This window comes from Geotrypetes seraphini, chromosome 8 (genome assembly GCF_902459505.1).
Source record: "Geotrypetes seraphini chromosome 8, aGeoSer1.1, whole genome shotgun sequence".
Classification (NCBI taxonomy): Eukaryota; Metazoa; Chordata; class Amphibia; order Gymnophiona; family Dermophiidae; genus Geotrypetes; species Geotrypetes seraphini.
In genome coordinates this window covers 32,980,769-32,998,951 of record NC_047091.1, presented here as the reverse complement: position 1 = coordinate 32,998,951, position 18,183 = coordinate 32,980,769, and the positions used below count along the sequence as shown (strand labels likewise).

At 46.7% G+C, this 18,183-nt stretch overlaps 1 protein-coding gene across 3 annotated transcripts in view; it reads left to right on the top strand.

Annotated features, from left to right (window-relative positions):
* RHBDL2 (rhomboid like 2) overlaps positions 1-13,922 on the top strand; it is a 37,861-nt gene extending 23,939 nt beyond the window's left edge. For 2 of the 3 annotated variants that reach the window (XM_033956184.1, XM_033956183.1), the window contains exons 4-8: positions 5,933-6,045; positions 7,836-7,936; positions 8,222-8,282; positions 9,777-9,838; positions 13,704-13,922. In XM_033956184.1, coding sequence (XP_033812075.1) covers positions 5,933-6,045; positions 7,836-7,936; positions 8,222-8,282; positions 9,777-9,838; positions 13,704-13,883 — 517 coding nt within the window. In that variant the 3' untranslated portion in view covers positions 13,884-13,922. Of the gene's footprint in view, positions 1-5,932; positions 6,046-7,835; positions 7,937-8,221; positions 8,283-9,776; positions 9,933-13,703 lie in introns of all 3 variants that reach the window. The other variant, XM_033956185.1, reaches the window with a different exon arrangement.
* Positions 13,923-18,183: the final 4,261 nt, after the last annotated feature.

Sequence of the window (18,183 nt, the reverse complement as noted above, 5' to 3'; positions counted from 1 at the left end):
CTGCTGCATAGGAGGCAGGGAGAGAAACAGATATATAGAAAGAAAAGAAGAAAGACACAGGGGCAGGCACAGAAAGAGACAGACAAAGGATGCCAGGGAGAGAGACAGACAGCGGGAGGGAGAGAGAGACAGAAATAAAGACACACAGACATATATTCTAGCACCCATTAATGTAATGGGCTAAAATACTAGTGATATATAAGTTTTTTTAAATAAATAATCCTCCATTACCCCAGGTACAAAATAAGCTCCTGTATATATGTGCCTTTGACAAAGTACCCCACGAACGCCTACTTCGGAAACTGAAGAACCATGGGGTGGAAGGAGATGTACATAGATGGATCAGAAATTGGTTGGCGGGTGGGAGTGAAGGGCCACTACTCGGACTGGAGGAGGGTCACGAGTGGTGTCCCACAGGGCTCGGTGCTTGGGCCATTGCTATTTAATATATTCATAAATGATCTAGAAACAGGGACGAAGTGTGAGATAATAAAATTTGCAGATGACACCAAACTATTTAGAGGAGCTCGGACTAAAGAGGACTGCGAAGAATTGCAAAGAGACTTGAACAAACTAGAGGAATGGGCGACGAGATGGCAGATGAAGTTCAACGTTGAGAAATGTAAAGTACTACATGTGGGAAGCAGAAACCCGAGGTGCAGCTATACGATGGGAGGGATATTATTGAAGGAGAGCACCCAAGAAAGGGACTTGGGGGTAATGGTGGACATGACAATGAAGCCGACAGCACAGTGCGCAGCGGCTGCTAAGAAGGCAAATAGAATGCTAGGCATAATCAAGAAGGGTATTACAACCAGAACGAAAGAAGTTATCCTGCCGTTGTATTGGGCGATGGTGCGTCCGCATCTGGAGTACTGCGTCCAATATTGGTCGCCGTACCTTAAGAAAGATATGGCGTTACTAGAGAGGGTTCAGAGAAGAGCGACACGTCTGATAAAAGGGATAGAAAACCTTTCATACGCTGAGAGATTAGAAAAACTGGGACTCTTTTCCCTGGAGAAGAGGAGACTTAGAGGGGATATGATAGAGACTTACAAGATCATGAAAGGCATAGAGAGAGTAGAGAGGGACAGATTCTTCAAACTTTCGAATAATAAAAGAACAAGAGGGCACTCGGAAAAGTTGAAAGGGGACAGATTCAAAACAAATGCTAGGAAGTTCTTCTTTACCCAACGTGTGGTGGACACCTGGAATGCGCTTCCAGAGGACGTAATAGGGCAGAGTACAGTACTGGGGTTCAAGAAAGGATTGGACAATTTCCTGCTGGAAAAGGGGATAGAGGGATATAGATAGAGGATTACTGCACAGGTCCTGGACCTGTTGGGCCACCGCGTGTGCTGACTGCTGGGCATGATGGACCTCTGGTCTGACCCAGCAGAGGCACTGCTTATGTTATGTTCTTAACCGCTTTGAGTGTGGTTGTATAATGACAAAAAAAGGTGGCATACACGCAGGGGCGTAACTAGGGGGGCGGGGGGGAAGGTCCGCCCCAGGTACACGCCCCAAGGGGGTGCACAGGAGAGAGCTGGACGGGGGACCCGCGGAGTTAAATACATCTCGAGCCACGAGGCTCGTCTTCTGTTCCTTCCTGCCCTGCCGCTCACATATAGCCGATGGGAAGTCTTCCCCGATGTCAGCGCTGACGTCGGAGGGAGGGCTTAAGCAAAGCCTGCCCTCCGATGTCAGCGCTGACGTCGGAGAATACTTCCGGTCGGCTATTTGTGCGTGGCAGGGCAGGCAGGAAACTGAAGACAAGCCTCGCGGCTCGAGCTCTTTTTTGCTGAGAAAGTTGCAAAGATGGGCTGGGAGGCAAATGCAGAACACAAAAGGGGGGAGAGAGTGCGTTTTGGACACAAGGCATGGACTTGGGAGAGAAGAAGGGAGGGAAAGAGATGCTGAGGTGGGGGAGGGAATGGGTTTTTGGACACAGAAGGCATGGACTTGGGAGAGAAGAAGGGAGGGAAAGAGATGCTGAGGTGGGGGAGGGAATGGGTTTTTGGACACAGAAGGCATGGACTTGGGAGAGAGGAAGGGAGGGAAAGAGATGCTGAGGTGGGGGAGGGAATGGGTTTTTGGACACAGAAGGCGTGGACTTGGGAGAGAGGAAAGGAGGGAAAGAGATGGTTGTGTACACAGGGAATAGAAGAAAGGAGAATTTTTGGTCATAGGGAGGGAGTGAGGTACAGATAGTGGCATACCAAGGTGGGGGTGGGGGGGGGCGGTCCACCCCAGGTTTACATCTCAAGGGGGTGCACAGCTGGCCATCCTCCAGTGTTCTCCCTAGGCCGGCAAACTGCGGCTCTTTAGCCACTTGAGTGCCACCGCCGCCATCGGGAACAGGCCGGCGCCAAGTTCTCCCTGCTTTTCCCTGTGGGGCCGACCAACTCTCGCCACCCGTGTCAATTCTGACATCGGAGAGGATGTTCTGGGCCAGCCAATTGCTGCCTGGCTGGCCTAGAACGTCCTCTCTGACGTTAGAATTGACGTCGGGTGGCGAGAGTTGGTCGGCCCTGCGGGGAAGAGAAGCAGGGCGAACTCGGCGCCGACCTGTTCCCGATGGCGGCAGTGGCAGCATTTTCCCAATGGTGGTGGCATAGGGGAGGGCAGGGAGAAAAAAGAAATGGGGGGGGACAGGGAGCCAGAAAGAAAGAAAGGGGGCAGGGTGAAACAAATAAAAATGGGGCACGGAGAGAGAGAGAGAAAGACAGACATACAGAACGAAAGAGGGTATGGAGAGAGAAAGAAAGAAGGGGGCAGGGTGAAACAAACAAAGAAAGAAATGGGGCACGGAGAGAGAGAGAAAAACAGACATACAGAAAGAAAGGGGGTATGGAGAGAGAGAAAAAGAAAGAAGGGGCAGGGAATGAGGTTTGGGGAGGGAATGAGGTCTGGAGGAGAGGAAGCATACAGGAGGCTGAAAGAAGGGAAGAAATATTGGATGCACAGTCAGAAGAATAAAGTGCAACCAGAGACTCAAGAAATTACCAAAGGTAGGAAAAATGATTTTATTTTCAATTTAGTGATCAAAATGTGTCTGCTTTGAGAATTTATATATGCTGTCTATATTTTGCACTATGGCCCCCTTTTACTAAACAGCAATAGCGTTTTTTAGCGCAGGTAGCCTATGAGCGTTGAGAGCAGCGTGGGGCATTCAGTGCAGCTCCCTGCGCTAAAATCCGCTATCGCATTTTAGTAAAAAGGGAGGGGGAATATTTGTCTATTTTTGTATAGTTGTTACTGAGGTGACATTGCATAAAGTCATCTGCCTTGACCTCTTTGAAAACCCGCGGAATATAAATGATAATTAACATTTTCTCTGCGTACAGCGTGCTTTGTGTTTTTAAAATTTTATTGTTGGTAGATCATTTTGACTTGGCCACAAAGATAAGAGGGAGGGAGGGAGGGGAGCTGCTGAAAGACATCTAGTAATTCTTGCAGGTGCAGGAAATTATTTTTGTAAAATTATGTTTTTTATGTGACTGGCATTATTTAGACTTTAATTTCTATGAATGAATAGAATGAAAATGATATAAATTACTTGCTTGTTTTTATGTGCGTGCGCTGAAGGAAAGTGGAGAGAGAGTGGGCTGAGGACGCTGAAGGGAAATGGGGAAGAGAGAGTGGGGAGAAGATGCTGATTTATAAATTGACAATTGTACAGAATATTGTTTCTTTTTATACTTTAATATAAACAATTGAAGGCTTGTGTGGATGGAATCAGGTGGTTTGCGGGGATGGGGACCGAGCTTACGGGGATTAGTCCAATAAAATGGTATTTTTTTATTTCTCATTATTTGTTTTATTTTTATTTGTTAATTTGTAAAGTAGTGATTGTTATGTATCAGTTTTTTCAAATTTACATCTACTGTCTTTATATTTTGCACTGTATTAGAGGACATGTGTTACTGTTTTTGTGGTGTTGCATTATATCCAGGGTCTGGTTTCTTGGCGGTTCAGTTTAACTTTTGTCTACATATTTCTATTTTTAGTTTGTGATTATTCCATATTGGGCGAGGGTGTATCTCTGTTCTGTGTGTATGAAAAGAACATAGTTTTCAGTTGGCATTGACTACAGGATCAATTAACTGTGCGGGATCTGGCTTGTTTAGTTTTACAATGTATGTGCTGGTGTTCTAGTGCTCACTGCAGTGTTTAAGATGCTGCCTTTTCCTAGGTACACTCTTGTTGTGCGATGTGGATTGTTACTAAAAATCATATTTTTCATATAGATTGGGGGGTGTGTCAAAAAATGATGGGCCCCGGGTGCCACATACCCTAGGTACGCCACTGCATACACGTCCCAATCCCTTTCTCTTTCCCCATTTAGGGGGGACCTTATCAACGTGCAGTAAAAAGTGAGTTTTTATCGACCTTGATTTCACCATGGAAGTTGCAACCTGCGGCATAACGTCCCCCCAAGTTGCCGATCACTGTGGTAAATGAATAACACGTTTTGAAAGCGGTGTTCTACCAGTGAACCAGTAGCATCGCTAGGGGGCACTATTTTGGAAACTGCAGCCATCAGAGCGGGAGCAACTGGGGATCGCACCTGCCTGAAGACCACTGGACCTCCAGAGATACTGATGAAAGGCCTTCAAAGACGGTGGGGTTGCCAGATATCCAGGAAAACCCAGACACATTCTCTTTTCAGGAGGACTCTCCGGGCTTCCGGATGGACTTTCCGAAACCTGGCCTTTGTCCGGGTTTTCGGAAAGCCCCGACAAGCTCCTGCAGCCTCTGAGCATGCATGGATGATGCCGAACACATCCGCATATACTCTGGGCCCTCTAGACGTGGCTGGAGCTTGTCGGGGAAGAGAAGCTGTATGTGGGCAGGGCTGGAGGCTGAACTGGGCAGGGCTCTGACAGAATAGGGTGGGGGTGGAGGCAGAATGAGGTGGGGTCATGTATCTGGGGGTTTGCAGAAGAAAATATGGTAACCTTAGTGGGGGGGATGACTTTAGGAGGGCATGTGGCTTCTTCAGAGGGAACTGGGATAGGGCGGGGGGGTCTGATTGAGTAATGAGAGGAATGTCACTGGCCTGGGAGCAACTTTGAGTCCTGATGTACTATGTTGGGAATAATAACATTTTAACTAATGAGCTTTATATAAAATGACCTCTATAGAGTTTAGTAGCTATAGAAATGTTTGTCATTATCAGTAGTAGAGCAGTGTATCGCAAATTTTTTGAAGCCACAACACACTAAACCTGGGGCCGTGGCTGGAAGGCCCCCGGACATGCATGCATGTTGACATGACATGCATGTGTAACATCATATCGACACCCGCACATGCACAGAGGCCCTTCAGATGGGGCCTTAAGCATGCTGACCCTGGATGGAAAGGTGCCAGCGCCGACTGATTGCTTATAGACCCTGCCGCTTGCTGTAGATAGTTACCCGGCACCTCTCCTTCTTGCTGGCGTCTCATGGCACACCCTGAATCTCTCCGTACCACAGTTTGCGATACACTGTAGTAGAATACAAATAGACGTTTACGCCTTCTTTGGAGGGGGTGTAAATTTGTGCTACTAATCACAATCATGGCCACCATTCGACCGGAGAATGCATAGCTGCAAGTACATTTTTCTGTACAAACTGCAGGAACTCATGCAAGATGGCACAGATATCCAAAATCGAGCTGCCACCTAAATCCAGATTGCTGTAGAACTGCATTACCATGCATCAGAACCATTCTTTCTGGGCTGGACCCTTTCCGTGAATTAATTACTCACTGTTAACATTCTTTTTGCTGCAGAATGGTCTTCCGTGAAGGCTAGGAACTCTTTAGCTCAAAGAGAAACAGAGCGTTCTCCGTGCTCCTCGCGCTTCTTTCATTAGGCGTGATATTGGTGTGCTCCCTAGCTGCGAAGATGCTTAATTCCTGGGGGGTGGGGTGTGCTCTCTTGCAGAGTTCAGCACATATTGGGAAACCTGTTTCTGCAGCTCGTGCTGGGCATCCCCTTGGAGCTGGTTCATAAGGGCCTTCGGATTGGGCTGGTCTACCTCGCAGGGGTCATCGGAGGTTTGTATGCTTTCATTATCCTACCTTTTGTCTTGACTTGGCCTTCCGGGCAATTTATCTGCCCCTCTAAGCCTTTTGGAAAGTGATTTGTTTCTGAATCGTTAATGTTGTTCTAATTATTAGGATTTATTCACAGCCTTTTTGAAGGAATTCACGCAAACTCAGCGTACAGCAAGAATACGTCAAACATAAGCAACAATTACAGCAGTAAAAATATTCAAATTACAATACAAAGTGTGGCATGGTATTCTACATTACAATGCCAACATAATATGTGATAAAACATTTAGTAGACAGGGTGTAAGCAAAGATGGTGTATATAGAAAGATAAGAGAGACAAAGAATGGGGGAGGATATTAGATTTATTACTCGCATTTTTCCAAATCCAAGATTGATGTAAATTTTGTTCAGGCCCATGAGTTATTCCCCTGCCCATGCCACCTGAGGGCCCCACTGACAAGGCTGCGGTAGCAATGATGCTGTAATAAATGCCCTGAAGCTCAGAGGAATACGAAGATCTCTCAATCAAAATCGGCTAGTAGTTCCTTCATTCAGAGAAAGATTTCTCGATCATTCACGTAATTCCACTGTCTCAGTTCAGGGCCCTGAGCTATGGAGACGCCAGACCTAGTTTCAAGTTTCTTTATTTTTGATAAACTGTTTATCAAATAAGTTTTACAGTAAAATAGAGATTAAAAAAATAAAATAAAACAAGGACATAACTTATCTAGAGTAAAATAAGTGCCATTCAAATGGTATAATTAATATATCAGACTTTTGCAGTCAGTATGAATGTTCAAACTATTCATCCCCAGCTTTAAAACACACCTTCAGTCTAGGATTACCAGACGTCCGGATTCCCCAGACATGTCCTCCTTTATGAGGACATGTCCGGGGGTTTGGATGGCTTTTCAAAACCCGGCACTTTGTCCAGGTTTTGAAAAGCTTCCTCGGGGGCGGGGCTAGGGCAGGATTGGGGCGTAACGGGGTGGGGATGGATGCAACTGGGAGGGCCTGGATCTAGGTAACCCTACTCCAGTCACTTTGGGAAGTTCTTTGCGATCAGTTTACAGCTTTGGATGGAGCTTGTGATAGCATTGGTCCCCAGGCAAAAGTCTATATCGCTGTGATGTCATTAACAGTGAGCTGGAACCCCCCCACACACATTTTTTCCCCAAATAATGGTAGTTTTACAGTACAAAAAGAGCAGACATGACCAAAATAATCAAACTGGCAAATGGACTTTATAAGAGTCCAACATATAATAATAATAATTTTATTTCTTATATACCACTATACCCTAAGTTCGAAACGGTTTACAGTGAAGTCGTGTCTAGAGAGAGTACAGTGTTAACAGAAAGATACAGGATAATACATCAAATTGGAACAGAAACCTGACACGGGATGCATTTCAGCACGTTTGCCTGCATCAGGGGTCCTACATAATCTTAGTACATGTGCTTCATTAAACTGATGAACAACAGATATATAAAAATAGCCAAATGTAAGTCGTAAGCAGTAAAACTTAACACCGACTCAAAAGGACGCGGAACTGGACTGCGGCTTAATTACATCCTAGATGTCTATGAATCTTGAAGCTGTGGGCACCGGAAAATTTAACCCAGACCACTAAAGAATATCACATTTTGGTGCATTCGTGGTGGTGAACTGATTAATGTGGTTTGACAGTGGTGATCAGAAAGTTTCGTAAAGTAAAGCTTGAACTGCCACTTTATTTGTAATATTTTTAACGAAAACTTCCTCAGGCTTTTAATTTTCTGCATTCACAGGTTCCTTGGCCAGCTCCATCTTTGATCCTCTTATGGGTCTTGTAGGTGCTTCAGGAGGGGTCTACGCCCTGATGGGAGGATATTTTATGAATGTTATTGTGGTAAGGATACCCCCAAAGATTAAGGGAGCTCTTCTAATTCTACTTTGTTCGAAAGCTGTCGTGACCCAATGCTTTCATATTGGTTCGTTTAGATCTAAAATGTCTATTATGCATATTTTATTAACTTATTTTAAAAATATGTATATGCCACCTTCCTGAAAATCAACCAAGATGGCTTACATACACATTCATAATCAATGTATACAATAACTTGTGTTTCAAGTTTCTTGCGATGGCGGTCTCAGGATTGGTTATTTAAAATTGTTTCCCCCTCTTGTCTTCCAGAATTTTAAGGAAATGGTGCCCTTGTTTGGAGTCTTTCGATTGCTGTTCATCATTCTTGTAGGTGAGTTCACCAATATTCGAGTATAGTTTTCAATGAAAGCTCACCCTGTGGTTTGAAAATACCCCCCCCCTTTGGAAAATGTTCTGCAGTTATACGCAGTGTCTCAAGAATCTACTGTTCCACCGATCCATCTCCTCCCTTCCAACCTGAAAGACATGAAGGACAACTCCCAAATTCTCTCTTTTAGGGCAGTGTGGGCATGTCTTAGATCCCGTCTGGAATGCGTTCAACTAGATGAATTTTCCTCTTTTTTTTAACATATGTTTATCGGAGGAGCAATGCACAGAAGAAATTTCTGTGCATGCTAAAATGTGATATCGTGTCTTATGCCCTAAATTGTACCAAGTGTGTGCTACAAATCACCCTCACGAGTGCATGCATTGTATTTAGCACAGATGTCAGTACAGAAAAGTATCTTTAGCTGCTTTAAAAATTTCCTGTGTAAAAAGGGTGCTTAGCAGGGGAAATGTCATCCCATTCAAAGAGAATTCCCCATCCCCTACACCCGTGGTAGGCAACTCCAGTCCTTGAGAGCCGGAGCTAGGTCAGGTTTTCAGGATATCCACAATAAATATGCATGAGATAGATTTGCATCTCAAGGAGGCAGTGCATGCAAATCCATCTCCTACATATTCATTGTGGTGATCTTGAAAACCTGACCTGGCTCCGGCTCTCGAGGACCGGAATTGCCTACCCCTGATCTAGTCCAGGGGTAAGCAATTCCGGTCCTTGAGAGCCGGAGCCAGGTCAGCTTTCAGAATATCCACAATAAATATGCATGAGATAGATTTGCATCTCAAGGAGGCAGTGCATGCAAATCCATCTCCTACATCAGTGGTTCCCAACCCTGTCCTGGAGGAACACCAGGCCAATCGGGTTTTCAGGCTAGCCCTAATGAATATGCATGAAGCAAATTTGCATGCCTATCACTTCTATCATATGCAAATCTCTCTCATGCATATTCATTAGGGCTAGCCTGAAAACCCGATTGGCCTGGTGTTCCTCCAGGACAGGGTTGGGAATCACTGTCCTACATATTCATGGTGGAGATCTGAAAACCTGACCTGGCTCCGGCTCTCGAGGACCGGAATTGCCTACCCCTGCCCTACACCATCATTTTGTGTGGTTGGAGGTTGATAGAAAGTCTTTATTTAAAGCAGCTGGTCCTAAATTTTGGACTATATCATCAGGGGCCCATGCTCTGTCTAGTTTGGGGTTATTTAAGAACGAGCTTAAGACCATTTTGTTTACGCGTGGTTTTGGTGTTCCTTCATAAATATTAGTGTTGGGAAACTGCTGCTAGTTTTGGAAAGCTGAGACAACCTGTGCTTTTGATGTGCTCATGTTTTATGATGATTTTATTGTGAACTTTGGATTATGCGGGATATAAGTACAAATCGCCAACTTTGACTATCGGGGCCAAAGCATTTAGCAGCAAAAACAACTTACAGTTTTGTTGAATACTGACTTTTGCGTCTCTCTCCCCCCTTCTAGTTGGAACAGACATGGGATTTGCTCTGTACAGAAGATTTATAGCAGAAGCTACTGGGCCAGCAGTAAGTTTACAGCTAAGAAACGGAGTCAGAGGCTATCATTTGGAGCTGTTGGGTTCATGCAGTCTGAATTGTCTTTATCAGGGCTCTGGAACTGGTACATAAAACCTTCGAGTTTGACGCCTCTTTTTTTCTACTGTCTGACTCCAACTCTGATTTTCTTGATATTAGTAGGGTTACCAGACGTCTGGGGGTCCGTATGGCTTTTCAAAACCCAGGTTTTGAAAAGCCTCCTCAAATTGCATCAGACAGGAAGTCCGTGCATGTGCCATGCGATGATGTCACATGCACACACGCATGCACGGACGTCCTCCCTGCTCGACGAGAGCAGGGGGCGGGGCTAGGGCAGGACTGGGGGTGGGAGTAGGGTGGGGATGGGAGGAACTGAGCGGGCCTGGGGCGGATCTGGATTTTCTGATTGGAAAATCTAGCAATCCTAGATATTAAGGGGTCCTGTTATCAAGCCGCGTTTACGCGTCAGACATTTCATCACGCGCTAACCCCCGCAGCCAGCTAAAAAACTAACGCCTGCTCAATGCAGGCATTAGTGGCTAGCGCGGCAGGCGGTTTAACGCACGGTATTACGCGCGTTAAACCCCTACCACATCTTGATGAAAGGACTGCTAAGCTTTAACACCCCCCACCCTCGTAGTGTTACCAGCGCTAAAAATCACTCTACAGTTTTGTAAAAAGGGGTGGGGTGGGGGTAAATTTTTTGTTTTGGTTCTAAAATACAGGTAAATACAACTTTAGATCCAGGACAAAGATATAGTAAATTTATTCTTTTATACTTATATAAACATATCTTACTAGTCTTTAAGCCCGTTACATTAACGGGTGCTAGAACATATGTATGTGTGTCTGTCTTTATTTCTTTATCTCTCCTTAGCCGCTTTTTTCATTCTGCCTTTCTTTTTCCTTGGCTGTCCATCACCACCCCATGCCTGCTCCCCCTGTCCATTTTCCCTTCCGTTTACCTCCCCTGTGTCCACCACCACCCCTTAACTGCTCTCCTTATGCAGCAGCAGCCCTTCTCCCTTTGTTTTACCTCCCCCCTGTCCAGCAGCACCTCTTTCCTTCTCCCCCTGTCCAACATTAGTCCTCCGTTCCTTTTTCTTCAACCCCCCTGTCCATCAGCATCTCTTTCGTTCTCCCCCTGTCCAATGGGTGCTAGAGTAGACGACTGGTTTTTTTTTTCCTTTCTCTCTCTGTGCTTGGATGCTGTCTGTCTGTCATTTTTTCTGTCTGTGTCCCTGCCTTGCGCCCTGCCTGCCTGTATTTCTCCATTGCGCCAAGCCTGCCTATTTCTCTGTGGCCCCCTTCTCTTCCCCGCCATGATTGGTGTGTGCCCCCAGCACACCCTTCCCCCCAAAGCAGCCCCGTTTCCCAATGCCCCTGCCCCCTTTTGTGCTATGCCTGCCTGCTCCGTGGCCCCCTTCTGTTTGCCCCCTATGATTGCTGTCTGGCCCAGCAAACCCCTCACCCCAAAGCAGCCCCCTTTCCCTCTCCCCTTGTTGAGCCATGCCTGCCTGCTCTGTGATCCCCTGCCCATGATTGCTGTGTGCCCCCTGCCATGCCTGCCTGCTCCCTGTGCATCAGCATCAGCATTTCCCTCCCCCTCACCTGTTCCTTCGTAGCAGCATGCACATAAAACGACTCCCTTAGTTCTTTGCTGGATTTTGTTTTAAGTTTAAAGATGCCGACGCGGCTCCTCTCACGATCCCGCCTGCGTCGGAAGCCTTCTCTGACACAGGCTGGAATCGTGAGAGGAGCCACGGCGGCAGCTTTAAACTTAAAAAAAAAAATCCAGCAAAGAACTAAGGGAGCCGTTTTCAAAGCCGTCGCCGCAGCTCCTCTCATGAGCTGCACTTATATTATGTTGGAAGATGAAAGAGGAGTCGCGGCGACGGCGGCAGATTTCAAATTAAAATAACTTAGGCGGCCAGGGAATTTAAGGGACAGGATTGTAGAGCTGGAGCAAGTCCGTCCTGGGCCCGCTTATGCCCTCCGCCGACAGCCGGCTCCCTCGAAGCCCTCCTTCCCCCCACCCTCTTTCCCTTCCCGCGGTCCATCTGGCTGCGTTCCCTGTGCAGCAGCATTAGCGTTTCCTCTACCCCTCCCCCTTTCCCTTCCCGCGGTCCGGACTACAAACGTGGTGATTACAGCAGTGTGTGCATCAGTCTCCACACGCTGCTTCGGGTCCTTCTACTGCCTAATTTACTCAGGCACGTCCCTGATGACATCATCAGAGACGCGGCAGAGCAAATCAGGGCAGTAGAAGGGCCCGAAGCAGCGTGTGAAGACTGATGCACATGCTGCTGGAATCGCCATGAGGGCCCGCGGGAAGAGAAGGGAGTGGGCAGCAAAGGAGGAACGGAGATCGGCGGCGGCAGGAGGAACGGAGATCGTCGTCTGGCTGCGGTCCGGCTTGTGGAGGCGATCGGGTGGTGACGTATTCGCGCGCATGCGCACTCCTTCGGCCACAGACCTACAGCGCACGGAACACGCAAATAGAAGTGCGCATGCGCGAGTTAGCCTTTTATTATATAGGATGTTTTCTTGTTTATTTTGAAGCTGGAGCTAGAGTTGGTATGTTTTTACCGAAACCAACTCAGACTCCACAACCCTGGTCTTTATTACCTGGTTTTAAGCACTATGGAGAGTCTGAAAATTGAGCTGTACAGAGTTTTATTGTCCTGGTTGTGTCGGTTACAATGTTCACTTAGAGTTTAGACCCTACACCTTTGTTTCTTGACAGCAAGAATCCAAAGATTTACCTTGGTGAAAGCATGTTTACCCGTGAAAGCTACCTTTCCCCCCCTGTGAAAGCAGCTAAGAGGTACATGCCCTGGATGACTGCATGCACACTTTTAGCTGCGTTTCTCACTAAGACTCTAAAAATGAAATAAAATGAATAACTAGAGTAAAAATAGGTGGCAGGGATGGGGATAGGAAAATCATGTGGCGATTTCATTGCGAAAGTGACACACTCGCTTTCATGTTGCTGCTGAGTTCATGGGAACCCGCTGGTCCAAAATTTTTAAATGGAAACTCTACGTTTTGAAAATTCCCTTACAAGATTGTTGATTCAAGGACTCTTGAGGCCTGAAATTAGAGAATGACACGGTGACAAAATTCATCACCGTCCCCGCGGGAAACCATCTTCATGTCATTCTTTAAGGAGAGAGGGAAGAATCAGAGTATAATTGGGCACAGCCACTGACCCGCAAGCTTTGCTTTGAAGATTGCTGGTGTAGAAGGACTGAGGTTGAAACAGACACTACAGAATGACAGTCTCTGGTATCCAGAGCAGATATTGTGTTGTCATAATGCCTCATTCCACCAGTTCCTAAGAGCCAATCACATCAGTGATTGTCACAATGGCTTCATTATCCTTGGCTCACATAAGAATCAGAGTATGAATGGCCACAACCACTGATCCGCAAGCTTTGCTTTGAAGATTGCTGGTGTAGAAGGACTGAGGTTGAAATAGATACTAGAAAATGACATGGGATTATTTCCCACGGGGACGGTGATGAATTTTGTCACCGTGTCATTCTCTACCTGAAATCTCCCTACTGGTTTCAATTATCTCTCTTAAGCAACGCCTCTTGGCTCCTTTTCCCCCTGGCATGCCCGCCTGACATCGTATCCCCCCCAAGCTTGCTTAAATCCTGTCATTAGTATGGTTACTGCTGCAGGTAGCTATTTCCAGCTAACCACCACCACTTTGCGAAAGAGAGTGATGACCAGAGAAAAAAGCGCCTGGCGATTGATCAGTAGTAGGTTCTTGCTATTGCAAAATCTAATCTGGTTTAATGTTTTATCATTTCACAAACTTTGTCTAACGACCTTTCTTTTCCTGAAGGTCTCCTTTGTGGCCCACATTGCTGGTGGTATGGCTGGAATGACCATTGGTTACGTGGTCTTCAGCAGCTTTGACAAAAACTTGATCAAAGATCCCCGCTTCTGGATCGCTCTTGCTGCCTATTTCATCTGTGTGCTCTTTGCCATATTCTTCAACATTTTTCTGTCACCTGCTCCATGAGCTAAGCCCGAGATGGGAAGAGAAGCATGGTAGCGTGGAGGAAAAGAGAATAACACTGACAGAGAGACCTTGAAAAGCTGAACTACAGGCCGCATGGATTGTCCTAATGATTCCACCTTCTAAATGATTTCCTTAAACCTCAACCAGAACAAAATTAATGTAGATGTTAAGACACTTCGTAAGGAACCGCAACCTCATAAGAAACTAAGAATAGCCTTACTGGGTCAGACCACAAGTCCATCAAGCCCACTAGCCCGTTCTCATGGTGGCCAATCCAGGTCACTAGTACCTAGCAAAAACCCAAAAAGTAGCAACATTCTATACAGAATCCCATGGAACAGCAAAATTCCGGAATCTCAGAGAAACAAGATTCTAGAATCTCAAGGAGTAGTAACATTCCATGCTACTGATCCAGGGCAAGCAGTGACTTCTCCCATGTCTTTCGCCATAACAGACTATGGACTTTTCCTCCAGGAAATTGTCCAAACCTTTCTTAAAACCATCTCATGCAATATTACCATGTTTGACTGTATTCTGTGGCTGAGTTGTGACTCTAAAGATTTTTTCTGTTTTGATCACTGTTTTGTGGATACCTCTGGCCTTAGAGCTCCTGATAATCTCCATAATTGATTATGACTAGGGTTACCATATTTTTGGCATGAAAAAAATGAGGACACTTCCCCCTGAAACTAGTTTGGCAGGGTCAGCTTGCAAAGAATCCGGTGGTTCTCCCTCTCTTACCTTCTCAGTGCTGCAATTCTATTTTCTTCAGGCTACTGGCAGCTCAGCAATATGTCGGCCTGCCTTTCTGCAGCAACTTCTGCAGCAACTTCCTGTTCCTGCGGAGTTGAGACTTGCATAGAGGCAGCTTCCGGGGCAGGTTGATGGTAGGAGAGCCACTGGATTCTTTGTAAGCTGGCCCTGCCAAACCTGGACAGACTCCACTATTTAAAAACCCGTCTGGATACCTGGACAGTCCCCTATATAGAGGACATGTCTGGGTTTCCCCAGACATATGGTAACCCTTGTTATGACAGAACACTTTAATAAGTCTGGAGCATAAACACTGTGATTATATATGTTCTAGAATCTCTGCAAGTTGAAGACTGGACCAAGTAAATGGAAGAGATGGGAGGGACCATTGTAGTCTCAAAAAACCTTTAAACATCTTTGCATCCTGCTAGAACTCAGGTGTTTTCAGTAGCAAAACAGTTGTTATAGCAGCAATTTTAAAGTATTACAAATTAGTTGTGTATAGTACATGGATTATTTGCAATAAAAAGACCAAAAAACTGTGTTTCACTGTTGAATATTCACCTTCAGAGGGTTCACTGCATAGCTGTACACCACTACTCAACAAATTAGAGAATGGCCACTTGATTAGGGTTACCATAAGTCCAGGAAAACCCTTTCTAGGCGCCTGGAGGAATTTCCAAAACCTGGTAGTTTGTCAGGGGTTTTGAAAATCCTGAGTTCAGAGGCCACATCTGGAAGCCTTTGCGCATGTGAGGCCATCGCTGTGATGACATCAAATGCACACGTGCATGTGTGACATCATTGTGCTGGTCCATGTTTTGATTTGGTTTTAATAGGTTTTTAACGGTGTGACCAATTATTGCACCATTTAGAACCAATTAAAACCCTTAAGTTAGTCACTGGCAGGCACGATCTAGGCCCTCGCCAGCGACTAACATTCAGTGGGTTTTTGAGAATCCGGGCCAAAGATGCTACTGCCAGGCTGGTTGGAGGAATGTTCATGTTCCCTCAGTTGCTCTGAAAAATAAAAATAAATTTATTTAAGATATTTATTTACTGCCTATCAAGGTTTTCTAAGCACTTTACAATCAGGCACTCAACCATTTTCCCTCTCTATCATGGTGAGTTCACAATCTATCTAATATACCTGGGGCAATGAAGGATTGAGTGGCCTGCCCAGGGTCACAAGGAGCAGGGTAGGATTTGAACTCACAATCAATAATGCCTCATGTTAGTGCAAACCACTGCGGCTTCCTCCAGATCCAACCCAAACCCTGTACCATGCATTTTAAAAACTTTCCTTTATAATTTCATTTAGTCAGCTTCTACTTTTATTTATAGAACTACCTGAAAGGAAGAAAAGACTTGTGGGTGGGTTTCTTTACACAATTAGGCCCACAGCCCAGCACTCCTTAGTCCACTATGTAAAGAGAGAAATCTGAACATAGCAGAGTCCCATCTATAATAATAAAACGCTAAGCGCGCATGTGCACTCGCACCGTGTGTTCCCTGATCCGTCGGGATGTGGTGGCACGAGTGCGCATGCGCGCTTACTACGTCACCAGGACTCCAGACGGGACTGCAGCCAGCCGCCGATCACCTCCACAAGCCGGGACCGCAGCCAGCCACCGCGACACGGTGGAAGAACAGCAGCAGCCTCCGAGCTCCTCACCAGCCTGCCCCACCCCCTCGAGAAGGGCTGAAAAGCTGGCCTCGCGCGCTCTGCAACCAACTGCCGCTCGCTTCCGCGTGCCAGGGTGATGCGCAGGCGCGGGGGCTCCCGCAGTGTCCAGAAGCGGCGATGGCGGCGCTGCTCCCACTGCTGTGCGCGAGCGACACGCTGGAGCAGGACCCTGCCTGTCGGCAGAATGCGCTTCGCTCGGCTGCTCCGTCTCTGCTGGGGCTGCCGGACCCAGTTCCAGGAGCTCAACCGCCTCCTCTACAATGTCTCAGCTCCCACACTCTTCAAAGTGCTGCTCTCATCATCTGGCAACGCTGCTCCTCTCCCCCTGTTCCACCATCCCTCAACTTGCAGTTCTGTCTTCCTCCCATCAATCTTCATCTTTCTGCACTGCTCCTCTCCGCCCTCCCCTCAGCTCCCACACTCTTCAAAGTGCTGCTCTTCTACCTCAACTTGCAATTTCCTATGTCTTCCTCCCTTCCTGCTCCCATCACTCCTCATCTTTTTGTACTGCTACCCTCCCTCCCACATTTGCCACACTCCTCAAAGTGCTGCTTTCCTTCCCTTATCCTGCAACACAGATCCCCCCACCACTCATTTTGCAATGCTGCTCCCGATCCCCTCCCCCAGATCCTACCACCCCTCATTATGCAACGCTGTCTTGCCCCCCAAGCTCCAATCACTCCCTATGTGATAGCGCTGTTCTCCTCCCCATAGCTCCCACCTTCCCCCATATGGCAGTGTTGCTCCCTTAACCCCTCACGAGATGGCACTGCTCCACCTCCCTCCATCAGCAATCCCAAGAGGTTAGCACTGCAGGAAGGCCTGTTTTGGGAGTGAAGGTATGGGTGATTGCTTCTGTACTTTTGCTAGCCGCCCCGCCCAGGCCCCGCTCCCTCTTGCGGCGCTGGCGGCAACTGCGGGGAGGAGGGCTCCAAGCCACTGAAGACTGTCCCCAAAACACCGGTCCGCTATTTCCAGCCCGCTGTCGGCGCCTGCAGGCCGCGGTGTTGGTTTCAGGCCCGCGGTGCGGAGCGGCGGCTGACAGGAGGAGTCGGTTTCAGCTGCGCGCACTGGTGCGGAGCAATGGCTGCCAGGAGGAGGCCTTCACAAAGCGGCGCTGGCGGCCTTCCTTCAAGGCAGCACAGCTAAAGCACTCAGGTAGTACATAGGACAGGGGGGGAAAAAAAGGAAGGGAGGCCTACTGCTGGACAGGGGGAGCAGGAAGAGGTGCTGATGGACAGTGGGGGAAAAAGGAAGGGAGGCCTACTGCTGGACACAGGGTGCAGGAAGAGGTGCTGATGGACAGGGGGGGAAAAAAAGGAAGAGAAGCCTACTGCTGGATAGGGGGAGCACAGAAAGCGGCTAAGGAGACAGAGAGAGAAAGAAATAAAGACAGACACACACACACACACACACACATACATACATATTCTAGCACCCGTTAATGTAACGGGCTATAAAGCTAGTTAATAATAATAACTTTATTCTTTTATACCGCCATAACCAAAAGTTCTAGGCGGTTTACACTAAAAAGAGCTGGACAATCAGCGAAATACAATACAGTAAAAAAATACAAATACTGTATTTGTAAAATAAATTTCAATAATAAAACTCACTAAATAATAAACTTATAGAACAAAGAGATCTTAATTAATTTCCGAAAACAGCAATAGGATAACATAGCTTGCTGAATACATTTACCTAACCAAGATTGTTGCTAGGGTCCTATCTAAGAAGGTCTTATATCTACACCCATTAATTTTTGGATATGCAAATGAGTAGAAGTTTCTAATTTCTCCTGATGGTCTATGCCAGGGGTAGGCAATTCCGGTTTTCGAGAGTCGGAGCCAGGTCAGGTTT